This window comes from Garra rufa, chromosome 14 (assembly GCF_049309525.1).
Source record: "Garra rufa chromosome 14, GarRuf1.0, whole genome shotgun sequence".
In the NCBI taxonomy this organism is placed as follows: domain Eukaryota; kingdom Metazoa; phylum Chordata; class Actinopteri; order Cypriniformes; family Cyprinidae; genus Garra; species Garra rufa.
The window spans coordinates 2,620,949-2,644,047 of NC_133374.1; the positions used below are offsets into that span (position 1 = coordinate 2,620,949).

Sequence of the window (23,099 nt, forward strand, 5' to 3'; positions counted from 1 at the left end):
CATTTAGCAAACTTTTTTCATGTCATACTTCATGTCTAGATCAGGTTAATAATACTTTTAATATAATAATAATATATTTATAATAACTATAAGTTATGATACAAACCTCTAAAAGGTTTATATTTCCATCAGTAAAAACACTATATCATATAAACACTTATTCAAAATGGTTTTTAATGCTTTTGAAGTCTCTTCTGCTCACCAAGGCTGCATTTATTTGATCTCAAGGACATAAAAAACAGTAATATTGTGAAATATTTTTACTATTTAAAATAACTGCTTTCTGTTTGAATATATCTTAAAATCTAATTTATTTCTGTGATAAAAGCTGAAATTTCAGCATCGTTACACCAGTCTTCAGTGTCACATGATCCTTCAGAAATCATTCTAAAAATGTTATTGTTATTATTATCAACATTTAAAACATATTTTCAGGACACTTTGATGAATAGAATGATCTAAAGATAAACATTTGTCTGAAACAAAAAGCTTTTATAACATTATACACTATACCATTCAAAAGCTTGGAGTTGGTGTAGCTTTTGGGGGAGAAAGAAATGATAGAAATTTATACTTTTATTTACCAAGAATGCTTTAAATTGATCAAAAGTGATGAAAAATACATTTATAATGCTACAAAAGATTTCTATCTCAGATAAAAGCTGCTCTTCTGGACTTTCTATTCATCAAAGAAACCTGAAAAAATTATAGTCTAATTTTAACAAAACAATAATAATAAACGCAGCAAATCAGAATATTAGAATGACTTCTGAAGGATCATGTGACACTGAAGACTGGAGTAATGATGCTAAAAATTCAGCTTTGAAATCACAGAAATAAATTGCAATTTAAAATATATTCAATTAGAAAAAAAGTTTAAATAATAAAAAGTTATACTGTTTTTGCTGTACTTTGAATCAAATAAATGCAGGCTTGGTGAGCAGAAAATAATTCTTAAAATAAAAAAATCTTACTGTGCAAAAACTTTTGACTGGTAATGAAATGTGCATTTTAAAATTTTAAATGATTAATTTTAAACTTTATTGGAACGTGGATTATTAAATGGGTCAAAGACGTTAAGATGTTCGAGAGCGTCTACTTTTAAGATTCCAAATATGTTTTTGGAGAATAAAATGTCAAAATTTGGTTGAAATAATGTTACGTTGTCATTCATTGTAACACAATATTGAAGTAAAAATTCAAACAACATGTTTATTCTGACTTGTACATATTAAAATATATTAAAAAAAATAAGGGAGCATATTACATTTGGTCGTGTTTAAAGATAAAAAATTCTTACAAATGGCCAAAACCTAGGAAAGTGGCAAATTATGAAAATTTAGTATTACAGCTAATAAGTATTTTTGATTTTTAATACGTCATAAATTGATTTTCGTTGTAAAATATGCCCAACAAGATTGACACTGACTGACATTTTAGTGGGCGTCTCCTGTAAATTAGGGAACAAATGCAGGATATTTATTTTTGGCTCAGAAAAACAAAAACGCGATTAAATTGAAGAGAAAACCTTAAGATTTTTTTGGAAAAACAACAACAATTTAAAGCAGTATTACACATATTGTTTTCATACTCAAACCGTTTTTTGTCTTTGCCAATTTTTTAAATATTAAACAAATTTGTAATGGTTTAAATGATTAAAATCAGCAAAATAATTATTTGTACTTGTCCTAACCTGAACGTGGGCGGGCTTCCAGATGATGTGCTTCTAGAAAGTGTAGTCCTGGAGCAGACGGAGACGCGAGGAGGTGGAACAGGAGGTCTATAGGGGATCGCAGGAGGTGACGGACCATCTCCTTGCTCTTTAGAGACGCCCACGGCGTAGCTCTTAGGAGGAAGAGGAGGAGCGCCCGCTTCTCCCTGAGAAGGAGACGAACACTGCTCATAGAGATGGAAGCGCTCCGATGAGGAGGAAGACGAGGAGGATGAAGAGAACGACGGAGTGGGGGATACAGGAGACGGTTTCCTCTCATGTGTCTGGAGATGCTGCGCCGGCCCTTTAAGAGGCAGGTGTTGTGGGCGTGGCCTGGGAGTTGGGATGGGCTTGGTTCGTTCGGCAGGTGTGGGCGTTTCCTTATGTTCGTGAACGCTGATAGAGTCAGGAGTGTTTGACATGCTCACCGATCCAGGTGTAAAGGGAACAGGAGGTCGGTTGGGCGTGACCCGAGGAGGGACAGGAGGTGGACGCCTACCTGCGACGCTGTTTTCCGTCCCGCCGTCTGGAGTGTTTTTGAATCTGGTTCTTTCTCGGGCGACGGGTCTGTCGTCGTCTCGCTCCTCGTCTTCCTCTGTCCCCGCCGCAGAAGGGAAGAGCTTGTGCAGGCTGCCGAGGATCCGCTTCCTGTGGCCGGGCAGAGCCACGCCCATCTGCTGGAGTTGGGCGGAGTTTAGATCTTGACACTCCCACAGCGTTCCCAGTCCGGCCTCATGGAAGGCAGAGGAGTACTGGTCGAGGCGGAGGCCGTTCAGCCATTCGGCCACGGGCTGGGAACTCTCCGGCGGGACAGAGGACATGACCGGAAGGCGATGCTGCAGGACTACACCGCAGGACTTCTTCTCCATGGGACGAGGTCAGGGAATCATCGCTGGAATAGGACGTCTATTGAGAGACAGAGAAAGAAAAATAAGACTGATCAGGTCATATAGGTTATAATGAAACATGTTCTGGTTTATTTTAAAGCGTTATTATTTCCTTGTTTGTTTGTTTATTGTGAGTCAGGATTTATTTATTTTGTAAGTAAAAATTGCTATCCTTATTTTTTTTTATTTACTGTGAGTCAGGATTTATTTATGAATTCATGATTTTTTTTATTTTTATTGTGAGTCAGAATTTATTTATTCATTTTTTATTTATTGTGAGTCAAAATTAATTTATTCATTTATTTTTTTATTTACTGAGAGTCAGAATTAATTTATAAATTAATTTATTTATTGTGAGTCAAAATAAATGTATTTATTTATTTATTTTTGTATTTATTGCGAGTCAGAATTTATTCATTTTTTTATTTATTCAGTCAAAATGTATTTATTTCATTTATTTTTGCATTTATTGTGAGTCAAAATTTCTTTATTTCTTTATTAATTTATTTTTATATTTATTGTGGTTCAGAATTTATTTTCATTTTATTTTTTTATTCAGTCAAAATGTATTTTTCATGTATTTTTGCATTTATTGTGATTAAGTGTTTATTTTTTTATTTATTGTGAGTCAGAATTTATTCATTTTTTTATTTATTCAGTCAAAATGTATTTATTTAATTTATTTTTGCATTTATTGTGAGTCAAAATTTATTTATTTATTCATTTATTTTTGTATTTATTGTGAGTCAGAATTTATTTATTCATTTTTTTATTTATTCAGTCAAAATGTATTTTTCATTTATTTTTGCATTTATTGTAAATAAATGTTTTTTATTTATTGTGAGTCAGAATTAATTAATTTATTATTTTTTTTATTGTAAGTCAAAATTAAATGTTTTATTTATTCATTCATTTAATTTTTTATTTATTATGAGTCAATTTATTTATTTATTTATTTAGTAAGTCAAAATATATTTATTCATTTATTTTTGCATTTATTGAGATAAAGAATTTATTTATTTATTGTGAGTCAAAATTTATTCATTTTTTATTTATTGTGATTCAAAATGTATTTATTTATTTATTCAGCCATTTATTTTAGTATTTATTCTTTTAGTCAGAATTTATTTATTAATTTATTATTTACTTGTCAATATAGTTTGTGTCAACATTTATGTATTAATTGTGAGTCTGAATTTATTTATAATTTGTTTTATTGTGCGTCAGAATTTATTCATTCGTTTGTTTGTCTATTTACTGTGAGTCAGTATTTATTTATTTATTACTGAACTGATTATTTTGTAAGTTAGTGTTATTTCTTTGTTTGTTTATTGAGAGTCAGGATTTATTTATTCAATAATTTATTCACTATTGTATTCATTTATTTTGTAAATAAAAATTGCTATCCTTTATTTTTTACATTTATTTATTGTGTAAATTATTGAGTCCAAATTTATTTATTTTATTTTTATTGCATGTCAGAATTTATTCATTCATTCATTCGTTTGTTTGTCTATTTACTGTGAGTAAGTATTTATTAGTTACTGAATTATTCACTTGGCAAACTGTTTATTTTATACTCAAGGACATTTTTTAATTAAAAAAGACTGAAAGTTGAGTTTAGTTGCTGTCAGATAAGACACAACAAACTATTAATTTAGTGGCCATAAATATTTTGATGACTTTAAAACCACTGCATCATCTTTTTAAACAAAAAAATATATATTTTGGGAATTAATCACTTTTCGTATATCGCTTTACAGAGACGTGTGTCTCTAGTAAACGGCATTAGAGCAAACACACAAGTCTCTATCTCTCACCGAAACTGAACCTGCAAGAGCACTCGCTGTCATTCTGTTCCTCATATTTTCATTCTAATGAAAACGTGTGGGGAGAATTACACACAAAGTTCCTGTAGAAAAAGAACTTCAGGCATCTGAGATATGTTTACTTTTACTTTAGAGAACAGAGATCATCACAAGATGTTTATTTTACAAGAGCAGCAATGTGTAAAGTAGCTGATACAAGAGCCTGATGTAATCCATTTAAAAGTTACATTTTAATAATTTTAAAAATCAACTGAATTCATAAAGCGTTCAAAATGTAACAATTTATTTAAAATTTGTAAATAATGAACCTATGAAATGCATTTATTTTTTTCAAAAATAGTGTCTTTTTTATTATTTATACAAATTCACTATCAAAAACAAATGCATTTCATGCAATTAATTAAATAGTTAATCAAATAAAATTTAAACAATTTTATTGTGGTAGCACCTAACAAAGTTACCAGCCAGATGCAAACACAAATATCTGCCACAGGCTCTAAAAAATGAATAAATAAAGATTTTGAATTTTTTTTAAAGAAGTTTTATTTATTTATTTATTTGATCCAAAGTACAACAAAAACAGTACAATTTTGAAATATGTTTTACTATTTAAGATAACTGTTTTCTATCTGAATATCTTTTAAATTAAAAATTTATTTCTGTGATTTCAAAGCTGATTTTTTTGCATTACTACTCCAGTCTTCAGTGTCACATGATCCTTCAGAAATCATTCTAATATACTGATTTGCTGCTCAAAAAACATTATTATATGAAAAACAGCTGAGTAGAATTTTTTCAGGTTTCTTTGATGAAAAGAAAGTTCAGACGAACAGCTTTTGTGTGAAATAGAAATATTTTCTAACATTATAAATGTCTTTATCATCACTTTTGATCAATTTAAAGCCTCCTTGCTAAATAAAAGGTATACATTTCTATAATTTCTTTTCCAAAAAATAAAAAATAAAATAAAATAAAATATATATATATATATACTAAATCCAAGCTTTTGAATAATATAGTGTATAATGTAAAAAAAGCATTTTATTTCAGATAAATGCTGATCTTGGAATAATTTGCAAATCAGTATATTAGAATGATTTCTGAAGGATCATGTGACACTGAAGACTGCAGTAATGATGCTGAAAATACAGATTCGATCACAGAAATAAATTACATTTTAACAGATATTCAACTAGAAAGCAGCTATTTTAAATAGCTAAAATATTTCACATTTTTACAGTTTTTGCTGTACTTTGGATCAAACAAATACAAGCTTGGTGAGCAGAAGAGACTTCTTTAAAAAAAAATATTACTGTTCAAACACTTTTGACTGCTAGTGCAATTCAAAGTGAAATAAGATTGCGTTTTCTATTTTTAAATGAAAAACTATTAATTTGTCACTTTCTCCAAAAACAAGACTTCATATCTTCATTTTGCATCTCAAGTAAATTTATCTTTTTAAAGATTTAAAGATGTTTAGATATTTGTCTTGAAAGGCATCCTATTCATTTATGCACTTCATGCAACATTTAACACCACTGTTTCATCAATTAAAAGACTTTCCGCTCTTATTTAAGACCTTTTCAGGCCTTAATTTGTGTAAGGGCCGAATTAAGACATTTTAAGACCCTGTAAAAGCCACTATTGCACTTGTTGACGTATTCATCTCCTCATTAAATGCCACACATATTCTGCAGCAGAACACACTCAGATGAAAGCCCACATCATTAAAACACCAGCATTTAAAAATAAACTCACTTCCTGCATGCTATTTCCTGTTCCTGCTCAGATAAGATCAATTTTCCAGTTGAGTTCATTATCAGTCAGATGAACTAATAGACCATGACTTCATGCATGATTTCTAAATCACTCTGCGTTATGATGAACTGAAGCTGTGCGGCTAAAACTTTCTGGAGCGAGGGCCGCTTTCGGCCCACTCATGTTTCCATCGCACACGACAGACAGACAGACAGACAGACAGACAGACAGACAGACAGACAGACAGACAGACAGACAGACAGACAGACAGACAGACAGACAGACAGAGAGACAGATCAGACAGACAGATAGATCAGACAGACAGACAGACAGACCGACAGAGAGACAGACAGACAGACAGAGAGACAGACAGACAGACAGACAGACAGACAGACAGACAGACAGACAGAGAGACAGATCAGACAGACAGATAGATCAGACAGACAGACAGACAGACCGACAGAGAGACAGACAGACAGACAGAGAGACAGACAGACAGACAGACAGACAGACAGACAGACAGACAGACAGACAGACAGACAGACAGACAGACAGACAGACAGACAGATCAGACAGACAGATAGATCAGACAGACAGACAGACAGACCGACAGAGAGACAGACAGACAGACAGAGAGACAGACAGACAGACAGACAGACAGACAGACAGACAGACAGACAGACAGAGAGACAGACAGACAGACAGACAGATAGATCAGACAGACAGACAGACAGACAGACAGACAGACAGACAGACAGACAGACAGACAGAGAGACAGACAGACAGACAGACAGATAGATCAGACAGACAGACAGACAGACAGACATACAGACAGACAGACAGACAGACAGATCAGACAGACAGACAGACAGAGAGACAGACAGACAGACAGACAGACAGACAGACAGATCAGACAGACAGACAGACAGATCAGACAGACAGATAGATCAGACAGACAGACAGACAGACAGACAGAGAGACAGACAGACAGACAGACAGACAGATCAGACAGACAGATAGATCAGACAGACAGACAGACAGACAGACAGACAGATAGATCAGACAGACAGACAGACAGACAGACAGACAGACAGATAGATCAGACAGACAGACAGACAGACAGATCAGACAGACAGATAGATCAGACAGACAGACAGATCAGACAGACAGATAGATCAGACAGACAGACAGAGAGACAGACAGATCAGACAGACAGACAGACAGACAGACAGACAGACAGACAGATAGATCAGACAGACAGACAGAGAGACAGACAGACAGACAGACAGACAGATAGATCAGACAGACAGACAGACAGACAGACAGACAGACAGATAGATCAGACAGACAGACAGACAGACAGACAGACAGACAGACAGACAGACAGACAGAGAGACAGACAGACAGACAGACAGACAGACAGACAGACAGACAGACAGACAGACAGACAGACAGACAGACAGACAGACAGATCAGACAGACAGACAGACAGACAGAGAGACAGACAGACAGACAGACAGACAGACAGAGAGACAGACAGAGAGACAGACAGACAGACAGACAGATAGATCAGACAGACAGACAGAGAGACAGACAGACAGACAGACAGACAGACAGATAGACAGATAGATCAGACAGACAGACAGACAGACAGACAGACAGACAGATAGATCAGATAGACAGACAGAGAGACAGACAGACAGACAGACAGACAGACAGACAGACAGACAGACAGACAGACAGACAGACAGACAGACAGACAGACAGACAGATAGACAGACAGATCAGACAGACAGACAGACAGACAGACAGACAGACAGACAGACAGACAGACAGACAGAGAGACAGACAGACAGACAGACAGACAGACAGACAGACAGACAGACAGACAGATCAGACAGACAGATAGATAGATCAGACAGACAGACAGAGAGACAGACAGACAGACAGACAGACAGACAGACAGATCAGACAGACAGATAGATCAGACAGACAGACAGACAGACAGACAGACAGACAGACAGACAGATCAGACAGATAGATCAGACAGACAGACAGAGAGACAGACAGACAGACAGACAGACAGACAGACAGATCAGACAGACAGACAGATAGATAGATCAGACAGACAGACAGAGAGACAGACAGACAGACGTCAGGAGCGTTGGTCACGCGGTTAGACTCCTCACCATCACAAAACACCATTCACACGAAAACAGAAGCAGCTCCTTCCACCTTTTCTGATTAACAGCGGTTCCTCAAACACAGTGACGCTTCATCATCATTATCTTTAATAATATCTGAGTCAAAATGATGTCTGTCAGGAACACCACTAGATACTCTTTCACTACACACCAAACACTTGAGAAAGATTGATCTGCTGATCTGCCATTTAAACTTACGATTCTTCTTAAACTAAATTTCTGAACGCTCCTCACCAAACTTCAGACTGATCTCACTGAGTGTGCTCTATCTTTTCAGACTGATCCGATTTACAGTATAGTTTATCAAATTGAAGATTAAAAATCATAAACATCCCATAGACGTACATTGACGGAATGTTCAAATGATCAACACTATTCAAACTCACACTGACAAAACTCCCACAATCCCTTGAGACTCAATCAAACTGCCCTTCTATCATCTATTTCTAAAGCCTTGTTCGGACTGTCAGCCCAAATCAGATTCTGTGCATATCCGGATGGAAGCGGATTTGAAAAACTGACTGTCCACACAGTCGTATCACAACTGTTCAAATCCGATTTGTTTGTCCATAATAGGGCTGGGAGGTATGACGGTATATATCGTTTCCGCGGAATGAAATGTGTACCGTAAAATATTTTTTTATTCCGTGTATAGACCTTTTAATAGAGTAAACGATGAGTGCCGCCATTACGAATTCTAAAGTCAGATTGAATGCTTTTCTGTTCCGGTTTCCATAGGAACCCATTCAAATAGCGTCCATCTGTTTTTAATGTAGCCAATGTCCGCTGTTTCGTGTCATCTACACACTCATTAAAGTCAGGCACTGACAAATGACGGTCATTGCAACATTGCCAAGTGATGGCGCTATGGAGCCATGTGCTTTTTAAAACATTTTAATAGGTTTAACATTAGTTTATTAGCTCGGAATACACCCTAATTTGACTAGAAACAATGCAGACCGGAAATGCAAAGCATTCTTTCACTTACTTCCGTGTTCAGGAAAAACGTCGAAATGTAAATAAGTGGGCGTGGCCAACTCACGTGCAGAAGCCCCAAACTTGGCAGAGACCTGGGCCCTGGCCACCAGATTGTTGCTATATCTTTTTAAACTGATCAGACTTACAGTTTATTTATTATTAATTTTTTACATGAAAAATTTCCTATAGACTTGCATTGGCTGAGAAAAAAATGCCCCCTCTTACCTACTTTCACTTTTGCTTCAGTGCGTGCGTCCTCACAAAACTAATTTGCACGCATTATACTGCCCTTAAAATTATAATATTCCAGCGATTTCATTCCATCCACCCATAAGAACACACCAAGAGCTAAATTCAGCCGTTTGTGAGCTGTTTTATTCAAAACCAAACGCAGATCCTTCATTTGCACGAATTTGACCGCCGTCAAAATGTAAACATTCCAGCGATTTCAGTCCATCCACCCATTAGAACACATAAAGCAGCTACATTCAGGTGTTTGCGTCTGTGTGTAGCACGTTTTAGCTCGTCTTAATTTTATGTTATCTTAAGTCAAAGAAAATTTAATTTGTTTTATGTTTATCTACTTTTCACCTATGGAGTTCGCCGTCTTTTGCTAAGACTAGCTGGGGATTGTTTGTTAATTGTGTGTGGTTTTTTACATCTCCACCAACGGAAGAGAAGAGCTGATCATTGAGTCAAAGGATTAAAGAATTAAAACACCCCTCTTTGAAGGAAAGTGCTTATTTGTGACCCTGGACCACAAAACCAGTCTTAAGTCGCTGGGGTATATTTGTAGCAATAGCCAAAAATACATAGTATGGGTCAAAATTATTGTTTTTTCTTTTATGCCAAAAATCATTAGGAAATTAAGTAAAGTTCATGTTCCATGAAGATTTTTTGTTAAATTCCTACTGTAAACATATCAAAATGTAATTTTTGATTTGTAATATGCATTGTTAAGAACCTAATTTGGACAACTTTAAAGGTGATTTTCTCAGTATTTTTGATTTTTTTGCATCCTCAGATTCCTGATTTCAAATAGATGTATCTCGGCCAAATATTGTCCTATCCTAACAAACCATGCATCAATAGAAAGCTTATTTATTGAGCTTTCATATGATGTATAAGTCTCAGTTTTGTCAAATTTAACCTTATGACTGGTTTTGTGGTCCAGGGTCACATTTCAGTCTAACCCAAGTAGTTTTGCTTATTTTAGCATCTTGGGAAACTGTTATTTGTCACTTGTTATTTTATGGTGATTATTTTCTGTCGCCATCTTTTCCCTGCTGGCGTAGTAAATGGTTCGTCAGCCGAATCTGCCGATCGTGCTGGGATATCATTGCTAACGAAGGGAAGACGCGACCCATTGGATTAAATGAATCAGGCTCTACTTCACTAAGGAAAGTGCTTATTTTAGTAACGCTTGTGGCCTTGTCCATAAATTAGCGTTTTGAGAAATTGGTCACTGTTTGTTGTTTTGGCTCTGAGCTTTTTCTGTTCGTTTGTTTTTGTTTTGATTTTTCTTTCGGCGCGGGACGTGGTTTGACGTCAGCGTGGATCCCTCTTTTGCATCGTGGTGTCGGGCAGCGCTCTGTGAAAAGAGTTGGAGTGCCACAAGTCTACACGTCAGCAAAGAAACCTTATTTAATTTTTGGGTTGTCGGCTGAGTTGGATTTTGAAAGGACAATGCGGTACATTTCTTCTAATTGCGCGGCTCTGGTGGCATTTCTTGTTGTGATGCTCTACCAGGGAAACATCGGCTACAGGTATGACTCAGACTTTTCTTCACATCACGACATTTTTTTAACTTTAAAATGGACAAATTAGACGGGGGTTGGTATATATACCAACTTTAACGTTCTCTCGGACTGCCGTTTGAAGTCACCGCTTTCAAATTTTGTGTATGAGGACTCTATAGCTTCTGTTCAAACAAATAAGAAAATGATTTAGTATCTCTCCAGACCCTTCAAGGTACAGTGATTGAATTAGTAAAAGAGTACAAATATCTAGGCATCATAGTTGATCTTTTAGCTCTCATATCACTCAACTGAAGAATAAACTGAAAATCAAGCTTGGGCTTTATTTCAGGAGCAAGTTTTGCTTCTCATTCAATGTAAAAAAGAAATTAGTCTCTGCTACTTTTCTCTCGGTCCTTGACTACGGTGATGTTGTATATCAGTTTGCACCTTCTTATCTTCTTTCTTCCTTAGATGCCGTTTATCATGGTGCTCTAAGGTTCATATCAGATTGTAAATCCTCAACTCATCATTGCGTTTTGTATCATAGAGTAGGTTGGCCTTCTCTGTCTACCAGAAGAAAAATGCACTGGTACTTAATTATTCACAAAGCCATCCTGGGGTTGTTGCCCTCCTATCTCTGTTGTTTTATGCAACAGAAAATTACCAAGAAATATTTTCTTCGTTCGCAAAATTGTTATACTCTTTCCGTTCCTTTTACCCGAACTGAGCTAGGTAAGAAGTCTTTTATGTATGCAGCGCCGTTTGATTGGAATTTCCTCCAATCTAAATTAAAATGAGAAAATCTGCTGACTCTAGATCATTTCAAATCAGTTATCCGGCAAATGGAAGTTGATCCAACAATATGCAACTGCTTTTAAATGTTTTTTAAGTCTGTTTGTGTGATGTTTATCTGTGATGTTATTGATTGTACAGCTGCACATTTTGGCCAGGACACTCCTGTAAAAGAGATTTTTAATCTCAGAGAGCTCTTTCTGGTTAAATAAAGGTTAAATAAAATAAAAAATAACAAGTACAGCAACGAGCATGATGTTATTGTTTACACGGTCGTCAAGGATACGCAGAGAGAATGTGGGCAGCCACGCCATCGTTTTCAAAAGTCTCCGTAATGTATATGTTTTAAAACTTATAGTTTTATTGGCTTAAAGCACTCCGTGTGAAACCATGCATGGACTTGTGTTTTGCCACAAATCATACCAAGAAGAAAGTAAAGGCTTATGTTATGCCTGAGCTGTAGATTTTGAAACTTTTAGTTCTTAAAGTTAAGTTGCAAGACTTAAAGGCAGTGTTTTTCTATTAATAATTTATTTTAATGTATGCCTTAGTTTTGATCATTTAAAAAAAAGTAATTTTGAAAGTTATTTATTTTTGTCTCTCAGAAAATGCTTCATTTTAAACCCAGAATTTATATCACTTAACTCATCTCAGTCAACTTTGTTATTGTTCACAGTACAAGCACAGACAGTAAAAAAATTGGTAATAACTAAATGCTTATTTTTGATGGAAAATATTGTTGCATACTATGCATTTAAAAAAAATGTAGATTTTAAGAAACCTGTCTTAATTTCTCTTGTATATTTAATATTGCTCTTTAATTAAGCAAACCTAAGTTTTATCCTATTACTCGATTAATCGATGGGATTTTTGGCAGAATACTCGATTACTAAAATATTCGATAGCTACAGCCCTAAACGTGAGCTGACGGCTCGTGCTCTGGAATGCTGCGAAATGTTACTGTGGTTCATAATGCTAATGTCGTCCACAAGAGCGGGCCACAGGATAACAGATCTCAATTCAAGACTTTTTACAGGGTTTCATTTAGAAGTCAGAAATCGGACACACAAGTGCTCTGGCTCTTTTGCCCCAAGGCTGCCCAAGCCAACATTTAAAGTTTGTTATCGAACGGAATGTGTGCTGGTTTCTATGGCAATGTCGTTGCGTTGTTATGCCAACGCTAAAAACTAGTGATGCTCCGATTGATCGGCCACCGATCATGATCAGCCGATATTGGCTAAAAATAGCTTGATCGGCGAACCCCAAAAGCGCAGATCACTTGACGTAAATTACTTGCGATACTTTTTCACACGTGCATATACGGCGCACAGGTAAACAACAGCAGAGCGGAGCTCACCAGTGGCAACATGAGGACTAAATTCCTTATTGGTTTTGTAAGAGTAGTCTTGTTATTGGGCATGTGACTAAGTTGTCCGTGTACAGAGCGCTGACTGTAGTTTTGGCGGAGAAGTTCAAGTTTACTTTCGGTTTCATTCTCTGCTATCTTCAGTGAGCGGTAAATGTGCGAGCTTGAATGTAAATGAATGTATCTTTCTAAACCCGTCATATTGCAATAATGTTACCGCTGTATGTCTGATTGTTGTCATCATTTCATGCTGTAGTTCAAGTTCATATAGAATGAGGAGAAACGGTGCTTGTGTAATTCACGTGCGCATGTTTAGCCCCATTTTATTGCATCGACTTGCTAATTATGCTGGAAACATGTTAATCATGATAGAAACATGCTAATAACATGTCAGTCATGCTAATGTCATGTAAATAACAGGTTAATAATGCTAGAAACATGTTAGCAACTAGCTAGTCAGGCTAGAAAAATGCTAATCATGCTAGAAACATGCTAATAACTTGTCAGTCATGCTAATGTCATGTAAATAACAGGTTAATCATGCTAGAAACATGTTAGCAAACTTGCTAATCATGCTGGAAACATGTTAGCAAATAGCTAGTCAGGCTAGAAACATGCTAATCATGATAGAAACATGCTAATAACATGTCAGTCATGCTAATGTCATGTAAATAACAGGTTAATAATGCTAGAAACATGTTAGCAACTAGCTAGTCAGGCTAGAAAAATGCTAATCATGCTAGAAACATGCTAATAACTTGTCAGTCATGCTAATGTCATGTAAATAACAGGTTAATCATGTTAGAAACATGCTAGCAACTAGCTAGTCAGGCTAGAAACATGCTAATCATGCTAGAAACATGTTAATAACTTGTCAGTCATGCTAATGTCATGTAAATAACAGGTTAATCATGCTAGAAACATGCTAGCAACTAGCTAGTCAGGCTAGAAACATGCTAATAACTTGTCAGTCATGCTAATGTCATGTAAATAACAGGTTAATCATGCTAGAAACATGTTAGCAAACTTGCTAATAATGCTGGAAACATGTTAGCAACTAGCTAGTCAGGCTAGAAACATGCTAATCATGCTAGAAACATGCTAATAACTTGTCAGTCATGCTAATGTCATGTAAATAACAGGTTAATCATGCTAGAAACATGTTAGCAAACTTGCTAATAATGCTGGAAACATGTTAGCAACTAGCTAGTCAGGCTAGAAACATGCTAATCATGCTAGAAACATGCTAATAACTTGTCAGTCGTTGCTAATGTCATGTAAATAACAGGTTAATCATGCTAGAAACATGTTAGCAAACTTGCTAATCATGCTGGAAACATGTTAGCAACTAGCTAGTCAGGCTAGAAACATGCTAATCTTGTTAGAAACATGCTAATAACTTGTCAGTCATGCTAATGTCATGTAAATAACAGGTTAATCATGCTGGAAACATGTTAGCAACTAGCTAGTCAGGCTAGAAACATGCTAATCATGCTAGAAACATGTTAGCGACTTGCTAATTATGCTGGAAACATGTTAGCAACTAGCTAGTCAGGCTAGAAACATGCTAATAACTTGTCAGTCATGTTAATGTCATGTAAATAACAGGTTAATCATGCTAGAAACATGCTAGCAACTTACTTATCATGATAAAAACATGCTAATGACATGCTAGTAACTAGCAAATCATCCCAGAAACATGTTAATAACTGTTAATACATTCTAATCATGTTAACAACATGCTAATCATCTAATCTATCTATATTAAGTTCAAAATTGTAAGCTTTTACATCTGCTTTAAAATTTCAAGCTAGGCTTTCTCAAGCCAACCTAAAGTGTCTTGACAAACTTTATCTAGTTTACTTGTGCAACACTCCAATATTTAGCAATGTTAGCTGTGTCCGTTTATCCCACACACGACTCATGCAACCGACCACAGTTGCTTAAAAACCCTAAAACATGAAGTTACTTCTGAGCATGATCTGAGAGGTTTGACAGAATCACATTCAGACATTTACAGTGAAGAAACTCGGCGTAGGATCATCAGATCATATCACAGACTGACATCCAGAGGAGCAAGTGTTTGACGTTCAGGTTACCGTAAAAGTGAACATGCCAAACATCAAACACTCGTGAATCATTTTCAGCCAAAGGCACTTCCTCCTCTTTATCTTATAATTAGCTTGAATCAGGAAGTCATCATCAGATATCAAAGGAATCTTAAAATTATCTGCTTGGTTGAGTCATTACAAGTGTACTGATCAAATCTGTGACCCTGCACCACAAAAGCAGTCATAAAGGTAGTTTTATACCAAAAAGTAAGCTTTCCATTGATGTATGGTTTGTTAGGAGAGGACAATATTTAACTGAGATACAATTTGTAATCTGAAGGTGCAAATAAAATCAAAATATTGAGAAAGTCGTCTTTAGTGTTGTTCAATGCATGTTACTATTCAACAATTAAGTTTTGAGATACACTACAGTTCAAATGTTTGGGGTCAGTAAGACTTGTAATAGTCTTTAAAGAAGTATCTTATGCTCCTCAGGGCTGCATTTATTTGATTAAAAATGCAGAAAAAAACAGTAATATTGCAAAATGTTTTTACAACATAAAATAGTGTTTTTTATTTGAACCTATTGTAAAATATAATTTATTCCTGTGATGAAAAGCTGAGTTTTTATCAGTTGTTACTGCAGTCTTCAGTGTCACATGATCCTTCAGAAATCATTCTAATATACTGATTTATTATTAGAATTATCTTTTATCAACAGTTGTGCTGCCAAATATTTTTTGGAACCTGTGATTTTTTTTTTTTTTTTCAGGATTCTTTCATGAATAACAAGTTTAAAAAGTACAGTGTTTATTCAAATTTATTTATAACAATGTCAATTATTTATTAACATTTAATAAACTTTTAATTATTAACTTAGTACATCCTTGGTGAATAAAAGTATTAATTTCTTTATAAAAATAAAAGAAACAATAAAAATGTACTGACCCCAAACTTTTGAACGGTAGTGTATGTTATTTAATATCCTAATGATTTTTGGCATAAAAGAAAAATTGATCATTTTGACCAATATAATGCATTTTTGGCCATTGCTACAAATATACCCATGCCACTTAAAAGGTTTTGTGGTTCACATTTATTTTAAATATAATCATTAAAAAGAGTATCAGTAGATCACCTGTCTCACTGTGCTTTTAGTTGCTTCCTCATTTAAAAGTATCATTTTACCAGGAAGTGCATCTGTTAAATGCAAACAAACACTTCAAAGTGTGAAACGGCAGGGTGTGTGTGAACTGGGTAAAACAGTCTATTTTAACAAGACTTGCAGAGGTATTCTCCAACATACAGTATATGCAGTACATGCTTGTTTAAGACAAAGACTTGCATGTAAAATTAAACCGTACACACAAACCGGAATATCCCTCTCACCGGTGGAAACTAGACGCTCCACATTCATGACTGGATCTTCAGGTCATGTGTGTTTGCAGAAATACCCAGATCATGAACAGAAAAAAACTTGAGAGCATGAATCCTAATCCAAAGCACATACTAACCAAATATAGATGGGTGTAAACTGTAACTTGTAGTTTAAGGTCATAAAAAGTCTAAATATAAGAGGGATCATGCAAAATGCATGTTATTGTTTATTTAGTACTGACCTAAGGAAGATATTTCACATAAAAGATGTTTACATATAGTCCACAAGAGAAAATAAAAGTTTCAAAAGTTTCAAAAGTTTACATCCCCTTGGTTCTCAATACTGAGTTGTTACCTGAATGATCCACAGCTGTGTGTTTTTGTCTAGTGATAGTTGTTCATGAGTCGCTTGTTTGTCCTGAACACTTAAACTGTCTGCTGTTCTTCAGAAAAATCTGTTTCTGTTGGTTTTCCAGCATTTTTGTGTATTTGAACCCTTTCCAACAATGACTGTATGATTTTGAGATGCATCTTTTCACACTGAGGACAACTGAGGGACTCATATGCAACTATTACAGAAGGTTCAAACACTCACTGATGCTCCAGAAGGACAAAACACGCATTAAGAGCCGGGGGTGAAAACTTTTGAACCGAATGGGGATGTGTGCATCTTTCTTATTTTGCCCCAATATCATATTTGTTTTTATTCAGTACTGCCCTTCAGAGGCTATAGTGGATATTTATATGTTTCCCATAAGATAAAATAAGTTACATTTACCCTGATATTCAAATTTCAAAAGTTTTCACCCCCGGCTCTTAATGCGTGTTTTGTCCTTCTGGAGCATCAGTGAGTGTTTGAACCTTCTGTAATAGTTGCATATGAGTCCCTCAGTTGTCCTCAGTGTGAAAAGATGCATCTCAAAATCATACAGTCATTGTTGGAAAGGGTTCAAATACAAAAAATGCTGAAAAACCAAAGAATTTGTGGGAAGAACAGCAAACACTTTAACTGTTCAGGACAAACAAGGGACTCATCAACAACTATCACTAAACAAAAAACACAGCTGTGGATCATTCAGGTAACAACACAGTATTGAGAATCAAGGGGATGTAAACTATCTCTTGTGGACTATATGTAAACATATTTTATGTGAAACATCTTATTCAGGTCAGTACTAAATAAACAATAGCAAGCATATTGTATGATCCCTCTTATTTTGCAGATTCTGCAAGGGGGATGTAAACTTTTGACTTCAACATTATATTTAAAAAGCCAGTGTACTTTTTGTTTTCTATTACTAGTGTTTACTCACACCGCTACTGATCATTCATTTCTGAACAGGTTTTTTCTTTGTAAACTCTCAATTCGTATCTGACTGTACAGTTTAACAGAAGGAGAGAAAGCGGTTAGTGAGAAGTGAAACCAATGCTGTGTTTGGGATTGTGAGCTTATGTTGGCACTTAAGTTTTCAAATCCTATAAAGCTGAGACACACACACACACACACACACACACACACACACACACACACACACACACACACACACACACACTCATGACTCATTCTCACCCCTCCTGCATCTGACTGACCGTCATTGTTACTCAGCCCATGACCCTTGACCTCTGAGTGCATCAGCAGTTGAACCTTAGGCTTCAGACTCAGTATGAGTCAATAAGATCGTTCAATGGAATTTTGAGGTTAAATTAAACCAGACAGTATTTGTGGACTACTGTAGTGAAATACAAAGTAATTTTGATAATCATTTTAAATAATAATAATTATTAATTTTTATCGGTATATTTTGTGTTAAAATCTAGTCATACTGTGCGAGGAAAATATTACATTTAATATTTAAAAAAATTTTAATCAAATAATTGTTTTCAAAAATTAAAGAACTGGCATTTTACATTTATTTTAGAAAATATTTTTTAAAAAGTAAATTATGAGAAAAAAAATAAGTAGAGAATTAAGTGCATTTTTTTTAAGTGCACACATTAACTTTGGCAGCACTAAAAAATACATTAAATTTAAAATATAAAATATACATTTCATATTAAAAATTAAATAATTATTAAACATAATTAAAAGAAAATGAAAATTTATATTATATTATATTATTATAAATATATTATTGAGATCAGTAAAAAGTCTTTTATGCTTATCAAGGCTGTATTTATTCAAGTTATTACAGTATAAAACAATGTTTTTAAAAGCTGAATTTTCATCCAATTTTTACTCGAGTCTTAAGTGTCACGTGATCCTTCAGAAATCATTCTAATATGTTGATTTATTATTAGAATGATCTAATTTAACACATTCTTGGTGAAAAAAGCATTAATTTCTTTCTGAAAAGAAAGAATAAAAACTTCCTGACACCAAACTTTGGAAAAGTAGTGTATATTGTTAGAAAACCTTTCTATTTTAAATAAACGCTGTTCTTTTTAACCTTTTATTTATTAAAGAATCCTGAAAAAAGTATTGCAGATTTAAAAAATAAAAAATAAATAAGCAGCACAACTGTTTCCAATAATAAATCAGTATATTAGAATGATTTCTGAAGGATCATGTGACACTGAAGACTGCAGTAATGATGCTGAAAATTCAGCTTTGCATCACAGAAATAAATTATACTTTAAAATATATTCACATTGAAAACAGTTATTTTGAATTGCAATAATATTTCACAATATTACATTTTTTTCTGTATTTTTGTTTAAATAAATGCAGCCTTGATGAGCAGAAGAAACATCTTTACAAAACATTAAAAAAAAAATCTTTGATCTATTTACGTTAGGAATTTACAAAATATCTTCAAGGCGCATGATCTTAATATCCTAATGATTTTTGGCATGAAACAAAAATGAATAATTTTGACCCATTCAATGTATTTTTGGCTATTGCTATAAATATACCCGTGTTACTTAAGACTGGTTTTGTGCTCCAGGGTAACATTTAATTAATATATCTCAAGTGCCTCAACTTTGGCAGTCCTAAAAATAAATTAGCAAATAGATAAAATCTCTCAAAGTTTCCACAGACCTCCTACCAAAGTCTTACGGCCCCCAGTTTGAAAACCCCCTGTTTTAGTATCATAAGTCACAAACAACAGAAGCCGTCTTACTGCCATAAACTGTACATTACATTAACAAACACATTCAATTCCAGAAAACCACGAGGAGGAGTATAAAACTTCTCTGCAATTAAAGGCCATGAAACACTTCACAGCCTCTATAAAACATTCTGCTCAGAACAACACATTAGACTGAAACAGGATGAAAACAGCAAACAAGCGTCTCAGTTGTGGTTAACGTCTCTCTGGCGCATGCTTACAAACTCACACTAACTCACATGGTGTGAAGTTTTGACCAGCTAATCATCAACTCGACAACTCGCTCGAGAGACGGATGGTGCATCTACTGCTCGACATTTACACAGCTGATTATTTTTCATCTTTCTTAGAAGAAAACAAACATAACTCTAGGTATTTGTTCAATACAGTGGCTAAATTAATGAAGAATAAAGCACCAACAGGCACTGAACTTTCCCAACAGCCTTTATGAACTATTTTACTACCAAGATAGACACTATTAGAGATAAAATTGTAACTATGCAGCCATCCGCTACAGTATCACATCAGATAATGCTATAGATCTCCTGAGGAACAATTCCATGCATTTTCAACTATAGGAGAGGAAGAGCTGTACAAACTTATTAAATCATCTAAACCGACAACATGTATGTTAGACCCTACTAAAAGAGGTACTTCTAGAAGTCATAGATCCTCTTCTGAATATTATTAATTCGTCACTATCGTTAGGATATGTCCCCAAAACTTTCAAACTGGCTGTTATTAAGCCTCTAATTAAAAACCCTCAACTTGATCCCAATGAATTAAACAATTACAGACCAATTTCGAATCTCCCTTTTCTGTCAAAGATACTAGAAAAGGTAGTGTCCTCACAATTGTGTTCTTTCTTAGAGAAAATGGTATGTGTGAGGATTTCCAGTCAGGTTTTAGACCATATGTGACCCTGGACCACAAAACCAGTCATAAGGTTAAATTTTACAAAACTGAGTTGTATACATCATATGAAAGCTCAGTAAATAAGCTTTCTATTGATGTATGGTTTGTTAGGATAGGACAATATTTGGCCAAGATACATCTATTTGAAAATCTGGAATCTGAGGATGCAAAAAAAATCGAAATACTGAGAAAATCACCTTTAAAGTTGTCCAAATTAGGATCTTAACAATGCATATTACTAATCAAAAATTAAATTTTGATACATTTACAGTAGGAATTTTACAAAAAATCTTCATGGAACATGATCTTTACTTAATTTCCTAATGATTTTTGACAAAAGAAAAATCAATAATTTTGACCCATGCAATGTTTTTTTGGCTATTGCTACAAATATACCCCAGCGACTTAAGACTGGTTTTGTGCTCCAGGGTCACATATCATAGCGCTGAGACGGCTCTTATTAGAGTTACAAATGATCTTCTCCTGTCATCCGATCGTGGATGCATCTCTCTATTAGTGCTACTGGATCTTAGTGCTGCATTTGATACTATTGACCACAATATTCTTTTAAATAGACTTGAAAATGATGTTGGCATTAGTGGTAGTGCATTGGCTTGGTTCAAATCGTACTTATCTGACCGGCATCAGTTCGTAGCAGTGAATGACGAGGTATCATATCAATCACAAGTGCAGTATGGAGTACCTCAAGGCTCAGTATTAGGGCCATTACTTTTTACGCTTTACATGTTACCCTTGGGAGATATCATCAGGAAACATGGTGTAAGCTTTCACTGTTATGCTGATGATTCGCAGCTCTATTTTTCTTCACGGCCCGGCGAAACATACCAATTTGAAAAACTAACAATGCATAGTTGAAATAAAAAAAATTGGATGGCAAGAAATTTACTGCTAAATTCTGAAAAAACAGAGGTGTTAATTATTGGACCTAAAACCTCCGCATGTAATAACCTAAAACACAGTCTAATACTGAATGACTGCTCTGTCAATTCGTCGTCATCAGTCAGGAACCTAGGTGTGCTATTCGATAGCAATCTCTCCTTTGAAAGCCACATTTGCAAAACCGCATTTTTTCATCTAAAAAAATATATCGAAATTACGACCTATGCTCACGATGTCAAATGCAAAAACGTTAATTCATGCGTTCATGACCTCAAGGATAGATTATTGTAATGCTTTATTGGGCGGTTGTTCTGCACGCTTAATAAACAAACTCCAGCTGGTCCAAAATGCAGCAGCTAGAGTTCTTACTAGAACTAGAAAGTATGACCATATTAGCCCGGTTCTGTCAACACTGCATTGGCTCCCTATTAAACATCGTATAGACTTCAAAATCTTGCTAATTACTTATAAAGCCCTGAATGGTTTAGCTCCTCAGTACTTGAGCGAGCTCTTATCATATTATAGTCCCTCACGTCCGCTGCGTTCTCAAAATTCTGGCAATTTGATAATACCTAGAATATCAAAATCAAGTGCGGGCGGCAGATCTTTTTCTTATCTAGCGCCCAAACTCTGGAACAATCTACCTAACACTGTTCGAGAGGCGGACACACTCTGTCAGTTTAAATCTAGATTAAAGACCCATCTCTTTAACCTGGCCTACACTTAATACATTTCATAATCCAAATCCGTTAAAGGATTGTTAGGCCGTGTTCACACTTGAAATTACCTTTGTCCTTTTTTGACAAGAAAAAGTTGACTAGGGCGTTTTTTTGGTTAAAAAAAAAAAAAAAAAAAGCTGGCAGAGTTCTGTTACAAAAAGCAGCCGAGTGCGTCTTTTGTCGCTATAACAACAGCTGCAACAGTAGCGTAGTGCTGTGTGGTGAAGAAATGTCAAGAAAGAGCCTCTTTGTGATGTATATTATGATAGAGTTGTTTACTCATATCATATAAATCCTTGTGCTCCGAAACTAGTACGATAAGTTTATCTACCGGCAACTTCTCCATTTTTTCTTGTTGTTTTTGTTGTTATGGAAACGATAGGTCCCGCTACTCGCTTGTCATTGGTCAGCTGTCAAAAAAGCGCTTGACGTAGGGCGTTTTCTTCAACTTAAAAAGACGCTCTGAGCCGCAAAAAAAAAAGACGCCGGCGGTGGCGTTTAAAAAAAGCGCTAGGGCTTTTTTGAAAAGACGGTTTACTCCATAGGATTAGAATGTAAAACAGACGCTGGCAGTTTGAAAAAGGACGGCAAGTATGAACACGGCCTTAGGCTGCATTATTTAGGTAAACCGGAACCAGGGACACTTCCTATAACACCTGATGTACTCGCTGCACCAGAAGAAGAATGGCATCTATGTAGGGCTGTGCAATATGGACAAAATAATCATACTGAGATTTTTTTGAATGAATATTGCGATTGCGAT

General features: G+C 35.1%; 1 protein-coding gene across 1 annotated transcript in view; it reads right to left on the reverse strand.

Annotated features, from left to right (window-relative positions):
• LOC141285226 (arf-GAP with Rho-GAP domain, ANK repeat and PH domain-containing protein 1) overlaps window positions 1-23,099 on the reverse strand; it is a 71,442-nt gene that overhangs the window by 42,559 nt on the left and 5,784 nt on the right. Inside the window, exon 2 of the mRNA XM_073818265.1 lies at window positions 1,694-2,603. Coding sequence (XP_073674366.1) covers window positions 1,694-2,580 — 887 coding nt within the window. The 5' untranslated portion in view covers window positions 2,581-2,603. The remainder of the gene's footprint in view (window positions 1-1,693; window positions 2,604-23,099) is intronic.